The sequence below is a fragment of the Anopheles merus genome, chromosome 2L (genome assembly GCF_017562075.2).
Source record: "Anopheles merus strain MAF chromosome 2L, AmerM5.1, whole genome shotgun sequence".
In the NCBI taxonomy this organism is placed as follows: Eukaryota; Metazoa; Arthropoda; class Insecta; order Diptera; family Culicidae; genus Anopheles; species Anopheles merus.
This window is the reverse complement of record NC_054083.1, coordinates 47,505,835-47,523,968: the sequence shown is the minus strand read 5'-3', so window position 1 is coordinate 47,523,968 and position 18,134 is coordinate 47,505,835. Positions and strand designations below refer to the sequence as shown.

Genomic DNA, 18,134 nt, shown 5'->3' with positions numbered 1-18,134 from the left:
CAGAGGGGTCCGCGGCCATATTGGGTCCACCTGGGACACACCGAGGACCGACGGCCAAGGCTACCCCTTAGGGCAATTTTACTTCCTACCAGGATTTACATTGAATTATGGAGCGATATCTGAACACATCCCAAAACGATCCTTTCTTTGTCCAGACAGGAAGGTAGAAATTTAATAGGAAAGCTTTTGTGTATGGGTGTGGTGAGTATGGTGCAGAAGTGCAAAAAAGAAGCAACCGAAATACATCCTTGTTCTGTTCTTGTCGGAGTATTGTGCAATGCTGCTGCTTCTTGTTGATTTAATCTCAGATACAGCTCCAACATGGTCGAGATGCCCAGAACAAAGCTGGTCCGTTTCTCAGAAGTTGCCCTTTTTCGTAGATTACAGAGCAAAAAAAAAAGCCCACACACGAGCACACACATACACACAATCTGTACAGATCCAACTAACACTCTCAACCTGGACGGCGACCTCGAAAGCGTGTGGATTCCAGCGCCACCACCGCCACTTCTTATCTGGTCTGCTTTTTTTCTTTTAATTTTTATTGCAACCCCTTTTGGCCCCGACGCCTTTGTGCTTGTGCGAATTGTTATTATATCCCGCAGGATACTCTCGATCGGACGCTGCTATTGGTGCGGCAAATCCCGACCGTGCCAATGCGCAGCAGTTTTTTTCTTTTGCACCAACCAACCACGAGATGATTTATGTCCATCTGCGGGACCGGGGCTCTCGGTTTGCGATTTATTATGCTGCGAGAGTTGCGAAACATCCACGCGATTTGGTATGGGCGGGCTGGAGACGGTAAGCCGTTGGCAGGCGAGTCGTCGTGGTGAGGCGAAAAGGATAGAGTTGGATAAATTAAATTACCTTCGTGCTGGTGGCAAGACTCTCGTAGAGAGTTGGAAGCAGTAAAATGAAATTTACAAAAAAGAATATTCCCCAGAATTGACTCGCACAAAGGTCGTTAAAGAGTTTTTTTTTTACTTTTTTCCGTTGTTGATAAGATAAATAGTGAAAAGTGGATGAAACAACACGCACCCAGACACTAACTGTCAACAATGATGAGAACTTTGTAAACTGTATTACAAAGTGTAATTTCAGGCAAATTCTCATCAAACCACACACTCCGCAGGGGCGAACATTACAAGAAGGAGATGAGAAGGCGAGTTAAGAAACAGTTTAACCAAGTAAAACAAGTGAATGATGAAACAAAAAAACAACATAAATGCCAGTGAGAAGATGCCAAGCGCCATAAGCAACGTGCGGTCACATGAAACCGACGAAAAAAATGTACACCACTAACAGGCATCCTTTACCCGAAACCACTCCGGACGGTTGCTCACTCACTCACCCTGGCTGGCAAACTTGTCGCTTTCCATTTAACTTTCGCTTCGGGGCCAAGAGAGAGGGTCATCCTTGCAAGGGGGGAAAAGTTTACATCACCCTCACCAAATGTGCAACAACCCTATGCTCTTGCCGTATGCTCTACGGTGTATGGGAGGGAACAAAATGAAATGGAGTCTGACGGCAAGTTTCGAGGAATTTCAAGATCCCACGGGAGCAGTTACTTTTGTTTCTTCTTGATGCAGGGAGAGGCGCAGGCCGTCGTTGGAGTGGTTTTTCCTACTTCTCGGTGCTCTGAAGGTCGAACACTTTTTGACGCCGCATCATGACGGAAAAAGGGACGTCCAGCTACGTAGATGTGGGTCTGTGTCATCTGCACTTCACATTAGAAGGTGTGCCAAAGGATAGGGCATATGACACAGAAGTTCCAAAAGTATATTTCGAAGTAATCGGTAGAGTTTTCCGCACGTACCGCCCGAGATGGAACATTTGTTGTTTGCAAGAAGCGGGCGAGATACTAGGTCATGATTTTTATTTGCAGTTCCATCTATAAGTTGTTTTAACAGGAAGGTGCTATGTGTACAAAATGGCTCTTTTCATTAGTTCTCCACACGAACGCGGTTTACGTGCAACGCTAAAAGCGCCAGGAGTTCCAAAGAATACAAGTAGAGCTGCAAAACGAGAACCTTTTACAGCGACCAGCTCTTTGTGTGCGCTACGACCTTCCAAATCATTACATCACTGTGGACAATAGTATTCCAGATAATGCTGAAAAATCCCATCTTCCATACTAGGAGAGAAATCCTCAAATATTGGACACCTCGTAAATAGTGCTGAATGTGAATCCAAAAGTTCCTAAATCACTAACCTATATCACTAAGCGAAACAGTCCTTGGATTCCAGCACGAAGAATTCTTGTCTCGTTTTGTGGAAAGATCTATAACTATTCCCCATCTGTTCGGAATAAACCAAACATCTTGCAGAAAAGAACAGTGGTTCCACCACAACTATGCACATTGGCATCAGGACAAATTAAATCTTGAAACAAGCAGCTTGAATGGATGTGCTTCCTTCCTTCCTTCTCGAAACTAAAGCAAACGGTTGTCCAGTGGCAAACTTTACACGAGTGCGCCATTTCGCGCTAATTGATTCCTGCTGGCGAAATTTTTAAGTTTCACCTAAAATCTCGTCCCATCTAAAGTGCCTCCAGGCACTCACAGCCTATCTCTTTCCATTTAGTCCACACACCATATGATCTTAATGCTAAATGGATTTGATTCTACCACCAGCCTTCCTTCTCACTTACATCATGCCCGTTCTGAGAGCAAACCGAATCAAGTGGGTCGTGAATGTTTGGTGAAAACTTTGGCACAAGAATTTGTGTTGAAATGTTCTATTACATCGCCCAAAACAAGATGCCGGGTGAAACTTCAGGACCACCCGTGCCTTCCACACAGGAAGCCGGCCGCTGTGCCGGACTTGGACTTCCATTCCGTCCACTTTTCTTGCCAAGCGGATCGGTGCCTGGTGCCGGTGGCCGCTCTGCAACTTACTTAGGGCACTGGTGGCCCGGGAACTTTTGCACGAAGTTGTCGAATTTGTTTGCCTCACCAATTCAACGTGCGCCCGCCAAAATGGAAAGGCCGAAAGGAAGTTTCGAATCTGCATTTTAAGCTGTTCCGAGTAACTTTCGCCCGGCCAGAGCCCGGAAGCTGCACGCTTTAGCACACGAGCCGCCGCATAGTGAGCGCGTGCTGTAGATATTTTGGACGGTATTTTCGTATTCAGCGTGCGCAAGAACGTACATCTGTGTTCCATTCGGGGCTGGGAAAAACTGGACCCAACATACCTTTTCCTGTGGCGAAGTGTGTTTTTTGTTTTTAAATAAAAACAAAGCAAAGAAAAACCAAACAGCCATCTAATGAAACGTGCAAACAAAAACATCCAATCCCAAGCATTGAAAACATGGCGAACAACTGTTGCAGAGCCGCGCTTGTTCTGTCAAACTTGTTCGTCGACAGTATTTAGCACAACATTAGCGCTAGACTAGCAAGCAAACCCACACATACGTACACACGCACGCACAGCCTCACACGTAATGAGGGGGGATTATGTTTGCGCAACGAACCTGTGAATAGGATTATGTTTCAAGCGGAAAAAGTTTATTCATTTGCCCGTCCGGGGTTTGAAATTGGATCCATCTATGATCCATTCCAACCGGCGCTCCATGTACCCAGCTCTCGTTAGACGTGATGAAACTTTTTGATTATTAACCCCAGCTAGAACCTTGGTTCACAGTCAACACCCGCCGTTCGCCGCCCGGTTTTCCTCCGGTGTCCGGTTGCCGTTCGATTTTTAATAAATAAGAATTTAAACCAGCCACACAAAAAATATCCACACATAAAGCTGAAGCATCCTATTCATTACAGCACCAGCGCTGCCAACTGGAACTGCGACAGAATGTTTTCCCTTTGCCAAAAAAAGAGGATGGAAGTGTTTCCATCCCCCTGCTGAAGGAGAGAGAGAGACACCCTACTGCCAGCAGAAGATGTGAAAATAATGCAAATGGCTGCTGCTTCTCACCGGCAGCACCACTGCAGTGCTGAAAACTTTTCCCTCAATCACTACACAACACGCTACACGCTAACTACATCGACATCAAAGCAGTGGAAGGAATCAAATCAGCTCCACCAGGCATGGCAGTGAGCTGGAGCAGTGAGGCGTTGTAAACGAGACGACGGGAACGATGGCGAAAGGAGACACGTTGTGCTTGTTTACGACAGCAATTATCGAAATCCTGCTCATCCCGCCGGAAACTTGTGCCTGCGCCACGGTTCCGGCAGTTTGATCCTGCATTTTGATCAACTTGGCCCACCCATTGGGCGGGAAATTGCACCCTGCTGCTAGGCGGCTAAAAAGTTTCTAGAGCCCATGAGCAGCCCCATGGTACCCATGTTCGTTACACCCGTTGCCCCTCGGGGAGTGCTTAAGCCGAGGAATGTTTGCCACGGGACCCTTGTCGAACTGGCGCGTTGGTCGGTGTGTTGACTCAAGACCTCGTTCTTAGAGCCAGCAGCTTTTATACAGAAATGTTGGAAGGGTTAGAAGAAAGAAACGATTGCCATATTGTGTTGTCGTAAGATGCTTTTTGGGTGTGTCGGCTGGGCACAAAAAAAAATAGAAGAACGACATCGTTCAACTGACAGACAAGCAGTCGCGTTCTGGTTTGGCGTGGCGCGGGCGTAGAGATAAGTTTGTAATTAAAATTGCAATTATTAACGTCAATAAGGGCCTGCCTGGCGCCCCTCTCAAAAACCCCGCGTTCAGTGGAACTTTCTCCCATCGCAAAAGTCCCATTTGCCGCCCAGCTGTTGATGGTGTTGGATAGATGTAGCGTTGCGAAGAAAATTGCATTTCAATTTCATAAAAGTGGATTTGCTTTATCCGTCACCATCTATGGCGCATGATGCTGTAACCAGCTATTACAAACATGATAAAGAAACGGGTTATTGCAAGTCATCTCGTTCACATCGTTTCTCATCACCGTCAGAAACATCCGTTTCGGTTGCAGTTTGCAGGATGGGGAACGTTTTCAAACCCAACCCTCGGCAAGCAAATGGATCAGAAGCAAAAAGGCATTTACAGAATACCCATTATGACCTTGCGCTGTGACCCGGAGAGCTCACCTTTTTCCAATCCTGCTGTGGCCCCATCCGACCGGTGCTTGTTGTTTGAAGGATTCGCAGCGAAGCAGCTATGCCAGCTAAGCATTTTTGCAAACCGAAACCCACGCTCGCTGCCAGAGAGAAAAAACGCAAGAAATGCCACACTAGAGAAACAGTCGTTGGGCAGAACGTGACTAATCTGGGCGCCAGAACAGCACCAGCCCATGTGTGTTTGAAGGACGGGTTGCCCTGCGATAATGTTCATCGTTCTTAGACGCCACCGTAAGCACGAGGCTGGCCTTCTGCCGTGCGCGATCGATCGGCCCCTTTTGTATACATGAAAGGGACCATCGGGGAGCCATAGAATGGCTAAAGATACTCCAGTTGCGATACAACACCCTCTCCGCGGTGCCAACGCAAACCTCTAGCAATAGTGCAGTGAAGCATGACCGCACCAAGGGATCAAATTTCGGTGCAGGATCCGTTTCTAATCGGCGCAACGGTTTCGCTAATGCTGGAATAATTACCACTATCGCTGGTGTGTGTGGTGGTATGATATGCATTACTCTCGCCGTGCTCGAGAAAGGCACAGGATCAGGATTGATTCGTAGATTCGAAGGATGCATCCTGCCGATCAAGAGTATCCTCGGCATGGCAGCGTAATGCAAAATTGGTGCCGTGGGCTGCGCTTTGCCATAGAGATGATATTTGGCTTATTCATTTGAAGTGGGTGTGGTACATGGTACGTTGAGGAAACTTTGCACATTTCCAGTCATGTTTGAGTTACACACAGCTCGTACTACTTGGAATACATTTCAATTCGCTCATGCCGAATACCATTGTAGCGACCATAATCATTTGACTTTGGTGCCGTGACCAGGATTAGATTGCATTTCGTGTAATAATTTGCAGATTTATACCTATTCAGAAGAAATGAATGAATTTTTAAAATAAGCTTCCTCTGTAGAGGTGTCCTTCTAGGAAATACACAAGAAACGGCGCCTCATCTCATACAGAAACAAGTATGAATCAACCGAACCAAACCGTAAGATATCAAAATCGCAAATAAAAATCTAAATCACCTCATCACACGCCGACACACCATTCACAGTCCGACAATATCTTAGAGCTTAAGGCGGGTGTTTAGTAGCGTACACCAAACGCATAGACCGAACCGAAACGATGCGCGTGGGTTGTATTCAAGCTGACTTCAATCTTCAGGAAATATCGCAAAAAAAAACAACCTTCCATAAATGGGCGGCCCACCGCAAAATGAAGCAACTTTCCCATAAATTTGTGGCCCATCGCAAAAAGCGGCCGCATCGGTTTAATACTCTTCACGGAAGTGGACTGATTTAAGCTAACTTTGCAGCAGCCAATACTAAATCTTCTAACCAAATCCCAATCCCTACAGTTCTGTGGAAATTTTACGAAAAAAGATGATAAAGCAAATACGAGACGCTTTTCTGCTTTTGTTCACTTTATTGCACAACAAAGCTCCCAATCAGTGGTGCGGCAAAGGCATCAACATTTTCACTTTACGCAAAAATTTGCCGCATCTCTCTCTCTCTCTCTCTTATTCTCCATCTCCAATAAAGAATCATTTCCTTCACAGCGGGCGATCGGTCGGACGAACGCCGGCCGACAATCGGACCCCAAAAATAATCCTTATCGAATCAATAACTTTGCATTTAACGAAGCAAACAGGGGGGCAAACAAAACCGGCTCCCCCGGACCCCGGTGTTGGGATGGGCGAATAAACCAGTGACCAAAACGGCCCAATATGCTACGGGGGCTGATTTGCAAAGTACACTTCATGGGGTGGTTCATTTTCCTAGGTTCAATCCCTTCAATTACCGAGCGATCGAGTGAGAGGAGAGCAAACGGTGGAAAAAGCGGGGGGCAGGCAGCAAAGGGAGAAAGTAAATAATAATGGCGACGACACACGCGCAGACACACATACATAGGGCAGTACCACAGATGGTCGGCAAAAGCTCCCAGTTCCGACGCAGCCCTCGGTTTTGGCTTTTTGTTCTAGTCTATGAATATTCAGCAGCCATCTGTTGGCAAAACGCTGCCCGGGGGAGTGTAGTGGCAGGATCCACGACCAGCTGTTCTGCAAAACCTGCGTGATCCGTTCGTAGACTTTTTTTTATTGTGCACTGTCGGTTGCGATGATCCGAGCAGGCGAGTTCGATGTCGAGTACCATGCAGAGGGAAATTGGATGGAAATTCGAAACCCGACAACGCAAATCATTTTCGGGAGCGAGCGGCGGAGGAAAGCAAGAACAACGGGAAACAGGACGAAACCGCCAAACCGACCGACCGTAATAAGGCGTTGGCGTAAAGGTTCGAGCCGTGGGCTAGTAGGGTAGGGTTTAGCCAGCCGGTGTTTGTGTTGCTGTGCAATTTCGATAATTCCGTGCCCTCGCACCCCCAAAAAGCAAACGATGCACATAAAGATAACAACAACTTGCAGCAAGAAATAAAGGGAAACAAGAAAGAAAAACACAAACAATACGCGCGTCTGCACACAAAGCACATTGCACTGGTTCTGGTAAGCGACGGAAAAGAACGTAAATAAAAGAATGTAACAAAACGGTAAGCTGCATACAACCATACACACACACACAAAACATTCTTAGGGATGGTTTGGTTTCGAGCTTAAAACCTCTCTCTGTGCCGCACCTTTTCCCCGGTACGATTTGCATCGGGTGGTTTTTCTTCATTCTGGTGCATTTTTTGCCTTTCCCTCCTTTGCTGTCCTCCATTACTATTGTTATTGCACGTTTCTGCAAACTCCAATATCCTTTTATTTCGTCCTTTTCCTTTTTTTCCTTTTTTTTTCAAACGAACTGCTCGTCGGGCTGCCTTACCGACACGAGTGCACACGCTAAGTGTGCAGTAATCTAGCCAATGCAATTGCATTTAAATGGTGAGATGTTTTCATGCCGGCTGTTTTTTGGGCTGTACCGTTTTAGTGTTTTTTTTTTCTTTTTTGTTCGAAACACATTAAGATAAGGATAGAATACTTGGTGTGCTTTTACATGAGCGGTCAAAAGGAGGATCATTTTGGAATGCGCAGGGTTTACGTTAAATTTATCCTCCTTTTCTTTTGCTATTTTGCTTTTTTTGTGTGCTGCTAGCCGTGGAATAGGGATATAATCTCCGCTTGCCGCGGGGATTTCCATGCTATTAGCATATGCTGCTTCATTTAATTTTAGGTTTTGGGGCCAAGGGACAGATGGTAATTTGTGCATTAAGACAAAAATAAAAGAAGGAGTTTGGATTTTTTTTACAAATTTAGCAATCAAGAACACAAAATAACTTAAAATAATTATAACACTTCTGTAAACACCTGTAAGCTTGCTGTGTGTATGAAATCATCACACCTTTATTACTAATTCTTACCACGCATGAGCTACAATCACACCTTATATGAGCAATAGCGCGAGGTTACGCTTGCAGTACACCTGGAAGTCCTTGAAAATGGTTAGATCATAAAAAAGTGTATCCACATTCATCGAAGCCTTCGTCATACTCACTCTTCGAACGCTAAGCTTAAGGCAAACAAACGGAGCGGTGTAGCAGAAACCGCTGAGAAATCGTCAATACCTTAGCTGTAACCGCTGCTGCAGGCGACGTCATATGCATTTAAACCCAGCCTTATAGAGTCATCGCACAGTAACGCCGTGTGGTGAATGCAAACGAAGCTCTTTCCTCGATCTTAAACTCCACACCCTTAAGATCTAGCCTGGAGTATGGAGGGGGAAGGTGGATGGCAAATAACAAAGTAATCAAAAGCTCGCAATAGCCATAGAGACGGTAATCTCGTTCTCGGTTGGAACAATGGAAAGTCTGGGAACAGTTTTGCCCTTTTGGTGGAATCGACTGATAGAGGAAACATGCACAATCAGGCATCACACCGATGGGTGCAATATGTCGAGGTGTGTTGTTTTGTGTGATGTAGGAAAACTATCGTAGACAATGCGTGTTGAGGTGTAGCAGAATGATTTGTATCATTATTAAATAAGCATAGCTATGGACACTCGTATTGTAAAATTATTGTCCAGCCATATCAGAATTTAAAGCCAATAACTTTTTATATTAAAACCATCGGCATGCGTGGATCATGCTGATGTAATAGTTTCTACATAAATCAGTAAGACTGAAATGTAATCTAGTTCCAATGATTTATCTCGTTTTGTCATAAAGGTGATCCAAGAACAAAGACATAACACAGATCCTATCAATACATTTCCTTGCAAATGTTCTTGAATCCCCAGGTTTAGCCATTTACGTTTTCGCGACATAAAGGAATTTCCTCTCGATCCTCCACAAATCACCACCACTATCCAACAACTTCAAACTTGGCTGTTGCTAGTGAGGAGGAGTCTCAGCCTCATTATACAAACCGCCGGCATCGGCCTGTGCGATGAATACACAAGGTAACTACGAATCGCTGTCGATACCATCTCATCATCGCAACGCAACAGAAGAGACACACCGTGCGGCAAATCGCGACTCAATCACGAACGGAGAGTTAGTCATCGCCTGATCTTCCTGAAGTTCGGCCCCATCCCCTGCCGGTGCGTGGGACGACACTGGGGCGTTTCAAGTGAGCTTTTAGCATACTATATATATATTGAAGACGTCGAATCGGGCAAACGACTGGCGCACATAACAGTACAATCAAACTCGAGAAATCGAAAGGAGTCCTACGCCGAAGAGTCGTTTGGTGTTTGGACGATGAAATACGAATTGGGAGTTGGGAGACTTCTGGGAAATGGGAGAGGAGCGAACGAGCGAGCGAGCGACACGGGTGAAATAACACACAAAAGCATAAGTTAAGGATCCATTGTTTGAGTTGACTCTGTTAGTCCACTGCCATCAGAGTCCATTGTACTGCTTCATAGCCGATTGGTTGTTTCTAGGAGCAGCAGCAGCAGCAGCAGAAGATGGAACAGGGAGCAGCAACGTTCGTATGGATGCAATTTATGCTTCTTTGGCGGATTAATAATGAGACCCGGAGTGTGTTTCGTGACCCGAGCACGTCGTCGTGCCTTCTCCCTTCTCCCCTCCCAGCGTGGAATCACGCCGTGGCCGTGTTCGGAAGAGGATGGATGTGTTCATCGGGGCACGAAACTGGGTCGTCTTTCGGTGGTGGCGCTAATCCTTGCGATTGCGGCAAGATTTATCACCGTACGCGACAGAATCGTCCCGAAGGTTAAAGGCCGGGCCACTTGGGGGGGTTTTGGTCGTACCGCCATACTACCTTCTACTAATGTTGGGTCCGCTCTTTTTGCATACGAGGCATCATAATTACACGGCATTGTGCATAATTGTTTAATGTTGGAGAAGTGAAAAGAAATTGGCAACCGAAGCTCATTTCACACGCCATTGCGCGCTTGTGGCGCGGCAGATCGGCTATATTCGATCGATAATGGCCGCCGGTTGGGCAGGATAAGTGAAACCATTTTGGGATGGGTTAAGAGCGTTATGTTGGTGGTTTGACACGTGGATGATAAATTTCATATCTAGGCTAGCTTGAACAGAAATGGATTAAAGCAATAACTAACCACTTCGTAGCATGTCCATTTATAAAGCAGTGTTGCAGATACTCTTTCCAAAACTGATCTGCCTCCCGATTCGAGCGAAGCACCAACATAACCCATATAAAGAGTCCGTAACAGACTTTGGTGCCGAAACGTTCAATGCGACATTACGCCATTGTTTGGTTTTGTTTTATGAAGCAAGTAGCAATCTTTTATTTCGATTGCCCTGTAGCACCATGTCACAACGGCGAGGACATTCAGAGAGGAACATTGTATGACAAGAGCTTCTCTTGAAAAACGAAGCTTGTTTTTTTTGGGGGAGCAATACCGTCATGTCTTCGAGGACATGGTACCTCAGCACGCTTACCCATCGGCCAACTTCCACTCCAGTGGGTGGAATTTCAATTTGGTTGACTGAATTTAGATTAAGAATAAATAGAACGAAGGCCGAACGTCGTTCCCGGGTGTGCCGGGTGTGAGTGACACTATAATGGAGCGTTGCGTATGTCATGTTATATATTGTTTTTTTGTTTGTTTGAGCATTTCTCTACTTTTTCCACAATCACTTTCTCTCTGTTTCAAGCCGTCAAGCATGTTGGCTCGAGCGAGGAGGAAAAATCTAACACCAAACATTAGACACAGTGTGCAGGGTTTCATATGGATCGTTTTTTTCATTCTGCAACTGTCAACGGACTGTCGCTTTTAGTCAGATATGGGTTGCAGCTGCGAAGAGATGCGAAGGACGCCAGAGTTCCAGATAGATACTTCAACAGTAAACCACGTTGGTACTGCAGTACGGGTTTAGCGTAGTATTGACAGCGCGGAAAGATTGTACGGTGGTGATAAGACTGTAGGGTCGTCGCTGCCCAACGCTTATCATATGCGGGGAAGCGTATATAATTTCCACTTCACATAGCACGCAAGCAAGGCGAAAAGAGGAAAAAAAACAACAACAACAAAGTACTACACGTTAAATAATGATCGTTTTATCGTGGGCCATCTGTTTTCGCCAAGTTTTATGGACGTACCAGCATCGTAAACTTATTTCACGCCCCATTCTTCAAACGGCTGCCCATCAACCATCAACAACAGCATCGCATCAAGCAACGGCTCATGCAAATTTGCAGAAAACAAAACCTTAACCGTAATGAGCAACTTAAGTTGCAGGTGGTATTGGTATCGCGGGGCAGCGAGAAGCAACCCACGAGTACCCACTTATAGCCAAGGAAACCGAGCAGCAGCGTTGTTGCACCTTAATGAGATGGATTTTGCTTTCAATATTTTTCGTCGAAATCAAGACAAGCCGGGCCGGGGACGTCCGCATCGCTTCCTTATTTCTATCGCAATGATGCCCGAGCAATGAAAGAACCTTAATGGCGATGAAATTGCTTTCCACGTAGAGCTAGCACATTTGTGTAACAGTGTGCTAGACGTACGCATCAAAACAAAGCGCCTTCCGTCTTTGTGTGGGTAATTAAAAGCTGGTGGCGGGCTGTACAGTTGGTACCAGCATGTCTCTAATTATATCAATGTTAATAGCTATTCAATTAGCGTACTACTTAAAAGATTACCTTTTGGCGAGTTAATGGTAATGCGATCACGATTCAACGATTCGAATGAGGGTGATGAGAGAGCTTTCGATGGCACTGTGTTACATTGGAAGCAGTTTCAAATAAAAGATTCTTTTTTGCAAGCTGCCATAGAAGTATTATAGCATTGGGGCAAATTACAACTGTGCTACACATATTCCAAAAGACAAGAACAAAAAATGTATTTCGTAACATGAAGTGTGTAAACGGGCTTCATGTCGAAGTTGAAGGTCTTCTTCGCGAATATTCGGCGATATTAAAATCCGACAAACATACATCGAGGCTTTTTCCCATCAAAATTACCAACAGCTCAAGATGCCCTGTGTGAATTTGCCATATGCATTTGTAATAGTTATGAAGCCATATTTTTGTTATTAAATAGCATTGTTTTTGGTTCCCCAAACACTGCTTTCAAGTCGCCAATCATCATACGGTTACGTTCAAACGTTGCTCACATGATTAGGCTGTTTAGCCCTCAAAGCTTACTGAGAGCTTCCCATCCAACCCGTCGTGAGTTCAATTCCCAGAAAACTATATGTGCGTGCTCATAGTTTCCTGCAGTTTTATTATAAAGTAAACAGGTATCAAAACAGTTTTCTTCCTTTATCCTTACCTCTTGAATCGTAGTAATCATCTTCGTCCTCGTACTTTTCGCCCTTCACCTGATGGTGGCTGCTGAAGCTGCTGCTAGCAACCAGCACTACCAGCAGCGTAAGCAGAAATCCTTTCGCCGGCACCATTGTGTGTTTAGAGAGCCGTGCCCTCTCCCCCACTCACACGCGCGCGCACACTCACTCACACAAAGCACTTCAGCTTCTGCAAGGAAGCGTAGACACACACAACACACTTTTCGCACACAAAGAAATTGATTGATCTTTCACTGCACCACCACTACTGTTTCTTCTAGGTATTGTAGTATTTGCACGATGATTGCCTTTGCACTATATCTGTAAGTAATTAAATCAATAAGGGGTTGAATTGCGCGTCGCAATTTCGCCGAAAGCTACGGTTTACTCTCCATTTTTTTTTCTGAGTGTTGGACACACTATTACTTCATGCTTCATGCTTTTCGAGCAGAAGAAGAACCACTGGAATGTCCGACGCAAAACGAGATATACTGCCGGCACTGTTAATTTATCTAGCGGTTTTTGATGGATGCTTATCCTCTTAGTCACAGACAAAAACAAAAAACCCACCAACTCACACACTCCTCACCCCTTCCCACTCCACAACGATGGCGTTTGGGAAAACAAATGGAGCGGGAAAGGATTTTAATCAGCAAAAGTACACACGACACACAGCACAATACAATCGCCTGCCAAACATAATGCTTCACAAAGACACTGGTGGCAGTGTGTGTCTGCCGTGTGTGACTGTGTGCACTACGTTTGTTTTTCAATGCTTACTACAATCCCAGCAAACAAACAAAAACACACACACACACACACACACACACACACACACACACACACACACACACACACACACACACCCTTCTTACTCAGCAGCAACGTACACAATAGGCACAGAACACACAGAAAAAAAATACACACATCAAAGTAACAACATTGTGGCTGGTTGGTGCGCCTGTAGCGTATGCAATCCCTAGCTCGCTAGCGACAGGACCAAAGTACCCAGTGCCACACTCGCGTGCGCGCACACACACTACTACGAGGCGCACCGTGAAGCAGGACGAGCGAAGCTCTACACACGACTCGCACGCACACTAGCGAGCGTAAACGCGCTGTACGCAATACAAACACAGCGGCACGATGAAGCAGGTGAATTTGATGGTGTAGAATCCTTGAAATTCCTCGAGTTTCTTGCGTACAAGGTATGCGTGTGTGTGTGTGAGTGAGTGAGGTTATGATACTTCTGTTCTATTGCAGTAAATATTGTTACGGGTATTTTTCCTCCGAAAAGTCACACTGAAGGGGTAAGACAACTTTGCTACACTATTCATCATCACGGCCAATTCCTATTTACAATACTTGTTTGTTTTGCACCGAAATCACCAACCCCAAAAGGCCAGACACCCATATTACTGCTGGTAAGCGTGTGTTGGTGCATTGCTTCAATCAAACAGACACACCAATTGCACACCCCCTTTCCGAGTTAGCCTTGTTTCCTCGCTGCCTCCGCTGTATTTCGCAACTACCCACCGAGCCAGCCGACTGCATTTTCTTGCCTCACACACATCTACCCGCCGCGCCAGTGTGTTTCGACAGGGCAAAACAGGTTTCGCTCGCACACAGCCACGAAGGGCCACGAAAAAAAGCTCTCGAAGAAGCAGCAGCAGCAGCAGCAACCTCTTGAGGCGCACCACAGTGGATCAAAGCATGCCTTCCCCCCTATACGGTTGGGGTTGATTCTAACGGGAACTGCTCACAGGAAGGTGGCACACGGGATGAGGATGCTGCTTTCACTTGTTCAGCATGCAATTGAATGGCAAAAAGAAAGAAAGAAAAAACTTAAACCGCTTTTAGTTCCTTTTGAGCAAACGGTGAGCACTCTTGCGACAATGTTGGCAAGGTGTGAATTCACCTTTTACCTGGGGAAAAGGTTCAATGGTTGCCTCGATCCGAGCGGTTTTGCATCGAAACATCTCGACTGCGGAGGCAAAAAAGGAGTCGCCATCAAAGCCCTGTCGAGTGGGCTTTGTGAGGAAGAAACCGGAAATGGTTTCGGAATGAGCAGTGCTGCAACACACGCAAAAACATCACAACAATAAGGGGTGGGAGGATTAGAAGAGAAAAAAAGCCACCCCGAAACAACACTGACACACACACGCGCGCGCCCAATTTGCTGCAACCACGACGATGAGTCACGCATTAGAACAGAGAGAGAAAGAGAAGACGCACACAGACAGGATAACACGCACGATTTCGATACAATTTGTGTTTCTTTTTTCTTTTCGTTTTTCTTTCTTCACACCTTTTCACATTTTCTCCCTCAATAGTGCCTCCTTCTTTCGTTTCCTTTCCTGCACACCGTGTGGTGTGGTGTGTATGCAGTCACCCCTGTTTCACGCACAACATTCACCCTTCTTCTCTGCACACCCTTCTTTCCACACATGTCACACACACGTACACAGGCACACCGGGGCAGTGTGTATCTTTTTCTCGGTGTGCTGTGATAGCTCGAAAAAGGCACGATTTGTGGGGGGAGGAGGAGACGGTTCGGGTAGTTAAAATTCACACCTGCACAGCACACACACACCTGGTGCAAAAGCTGTCACGCCGTGTTTTTAATTCACCCCCTTTCCACACTCATACACACACACTACACACCAATATGCGTTTGACACCTTCGAGGTAGCAGCACCAGCAGCAGCACAAAAACGCGTCAGCGCGACGAAACCCTCGTACCGATTTTGCACTGGGAAAATGCTCGACGGCAGCGACCAACTGAACCGTTTTGGAACCGTGCCGAACCGTGCACACACCGTTGTGCACCACCACCACAGTACGCACGCGTGAATTTCCCTCCCGCCCCCGCCGCTGCTGTCTCACACACCCGTTCGAACTCCCTGCTAGAGATGACGAACCTTTTTTGTTGCTTTTTTTGTCTATCTCTCTCTGCTATGTGTATTACCTTTCCGATCAATTGCTCCGGTGCGTGTACGACAGCGACACGACGGAGCTGCGTAAAATCTTGGCAACGAATAACCCACAGCACAAGGGAAGGGAGAAAAGTGCGTTTGGACGTGTTGTCCGGATAGTCGAACCGGCACGGATAAACGAGGATATTTATCTCTTTCTCTCTCTCTTTTTTTCCCACCCCTGACAAATGGGGGTTGATGCTCGCCCAGCATAAACCAGGTGAGATCAGGCAAGCATCGCGGAAGCCATGCTTGCAGTTCAATTCGTTCATTCATTTTTGAAGCATTTCCTTCCAGTATTCGTCAAAATTCTTGTTTTATTATAATTGTACATGTCTGTACAATTATGTACATTACTGGAAGTAGAAATTTCAATTGCAACGGAATAACTATAAACTTTCACTCTACTGCTCCCTTTCAAACAGTAAAATCGTACGGTTTGAAGCTCTCCCGAAAGTTTTTCACCATCTCGTCCTCCTCCTCCTTGGTGCAGTTACACTGCCGCCAGTCCGCCTTCTCCTCGCAGTTGAGCAAATTGTCCGCGCAGATAATTTCCCGCCCAAAGTGCAGCGGGAAGCCTTTCATCTGGCGCGTCAGCATCACCGTATCGTCCGGCAGTTCCGCCACAAAGTACGGTCCCCTTTCCGGCAGATCGCTCGGCGCCGTCAGCTTCGGTACCTTCTCCAGCTGCACACTGTACTCCTCGCCCTTGTCCTCCAGCACGTGCTGTATCTTCCACGCCACGTTGTCGTCGATGCCGATGGCGTTGATCTGCAGATGGCCCGTCTTGAAGTTGCGCTCGTAAAAGAACACTTTCTGGTCCCGATCGGCGTAAAACTGCACCAACGCTTGCTTGAACCGTACCAGCTCGGCCCACTGCGGCTCCGAGAGCAACGCAGCGCACTGGATGTGCGTGATGGACAGTATCAGGATGTGCGTTTCGGTTATCGGGCCTTTCGCCAGGGCGAGATAGAAATGGTCACCGACCGATATGATCAAATGCTTCTCGATGCTGCCCGCCGACAGGCAGAACCAACACGTTTCCTGATCGAACGTCGGTCGGCCACGCTTCTGATTGTTCTGCTGGTGCTGATTCGGATCGTTGCTGCGCCGTTTGTTCCGTCGATTGTCGTCCGGCGTGCTCATATCGTAGAAGTACTGATCGTCGCGCTTTTCCTCCGTATTTGTAGTGCCGCTTTCCGTCAGCAGGGACAGGTTTTGGTAGGGGGATGGAATTTCATCCGTCGTTTTCTGTATCAGCTCCAGCACGCGCATCTTCTCGACCGGCGTTATGCTCAGGGCGTAGATGTGCTTCTTCTTTTCCGGATTGCCGAAAGACGCCAGCCCGACAAACCGTGTTGCCAGCTCCATTTGAGTGTTTTTGTCCGGAAGGTTGCTAAAATGGAAAACAAAATCAAAAACTTGTTCCAAGTATTTTTAAAATTAACCTTCCTTCCACTTACCGGTATGGTGGAGATTCGTAAAACTCATCATTCATGCCACAGAAATGGTACCTCGGTTTGACGGCATTTGCCAGCCAGGACACCAGTTTGCAGCTTTCCTTCACCTTCTCCTGCATACCGAAAGGCCACTGTGATGTGAGCAGTATATCGATGCCCCTGAAATCTCCCATGTTGGCCTTGCTCGCCAAACACGAGTCACGGACCGCGATGGCGTCGGCTTTGCTGTACGTCCACTCATTGCTGCCGGTTTCCTGTGCATTTCCACTGAGGTACGCGATTTTAAGCCCACCGGAAGTGGTGTATACGCCACGCTTACCTAGATAACTTAGATTTGTACAGATATCACCATCCTGGGTGTCGGCATAATACTGAGCAAGCTCCTTGCGGGTCGGGCCAAGTATGTAAACCGGCGCTGCAACTGCAATGAATAACAATGGTAAACAACAAACGATAGCTTTGTGATGTTTACAATGTTGCCTACCTGTTTTAATATTCCTTTTGTACTCCTGCAACACCTCCACCTCAGGGTTGGTGCCGAAAAAGTCACCAACACACAGCACCAAATCGAACGGGCCGCTCTTTTTATTTACGTTTTCAATGCGCGCGAAAAACGATTTCAGCTTTCCCCGTACGTCTCCGCAAACTAACCTACAAAGAACAAACATATAAAATCGAAAGTCTCGCAGCATCTTTACAAAGATATTTGACCAACTTACAGCTTTAATTTTTGCTCCATTTCGGGTAAAAAATCCAGGAAAGCGAACCGTTTGCTTTGGCAAAACAAAACAATTCTGGAAACGGGGCAATTGACAGCGCATGCTGCAATGGAGCGAAGATTTGCTTGACAAAAAATTGCGTGTGCAAATTTTCTTTAGACCACAGTTGAAGAGAAGTTCGGTTTTTTTCAAATGACAATG

The 18,134-nt window shown here is 46.3% G+C and overlaps 2 protein-coding genes and 1 long non-coding RNA gene across 15 annotated transcripts in view; 1 reads left to right on the top strand and 2 right to left on the bottom strand.

The window, feature by feature from the left end:
- The window catches only part of LOC121594881 (calsyntenin-1), a 96,917-nt gene extending 81,057 nt beyond the window's left edge, over window positions 1-15,860 (bottom strand). For 2 of the 13 annotated variants that reach the window (XM_041918652.1, XM_041918653.1), the window contains exons 1-2: window positions 15,748-15,859; window positions 12,767-13,100 (exon numbers count right to left, since the gene is read on the bottom strand). In XM_041918652.1, the coding sequence (XP_041774586.1) occupies window positions 12,767-12,893 (127 nt within the window). In that variant the 5' untranslated portion in view covers window positions 12,894-13,100; window positions 15,748-15,859. The other 11 variants (XM_041918665.1, XM_041918656.1, XM_041918661.1 and 8 more) reach the window with 11 other exon arrangements.
- On the top strand, window positions 13,686-15,028 carry LOC121594886. The gene is made up of 3 exons (XR_006005046.1): window positions 13,686-13,987; window positions 14,043-14,089; window positions 14,181-15,028. It is a non-coding gene; the product is annotated as an uncharacterized LOC121594886 (long non-coding RNA).
- Window positions 15,861-16,027: 167 nt separating the features above from the next.
- LOC121594884 (CWF19-like protein 1 homolog) lies at window positions 16,028-18,011 on the bottom strand. Its single transcript, XM_041918670.1, has 4 exons — window positions 17,934-18,011; window positions 17,699-17,865; window positions 17,218-17,635; window positions 16,028-17,150 (listed from the first exon to the last, which is right to left on the bottom strand). Exons 1-4 carry the CDS (start codon window positions 17,951-17,953, stop codon window positions 16,172-16,174), a joined length of 1,584 nt encoding a protein of 527 aa, XP_041774604.1. The 5' UTR covers window positions 17,954-18,011; the 3' UTR covers window positions 16,028-16,171.
- Between the last annotated feature and the right edge of the window lie 123 nt (window positions 18,012-18,134).

Excerpts from the sequence above, each read along its gene's own strand:
- LOC121594884 (XM_041918670.1), bottom strand. The coding sequence starts at position 17,953 with ATGGAGCAAAAATTAAAGCT. Across the intron at positions 17,866-17,933 it reads ATGGAGCAAAAATTAAAGCT|GTTAGTTTGCGGAGACGTAC; the intron begins GTAAGTTGGTCA and ends TGTTCTTTGTAG. Across the intron at positions 17,151-17,217 it reads TACGAATCTCCACCATACCG|CAACCTTCCGGACAAAAACA; the intron begins GTAAGTGGAAGG and ends TTTCCATTTTAG.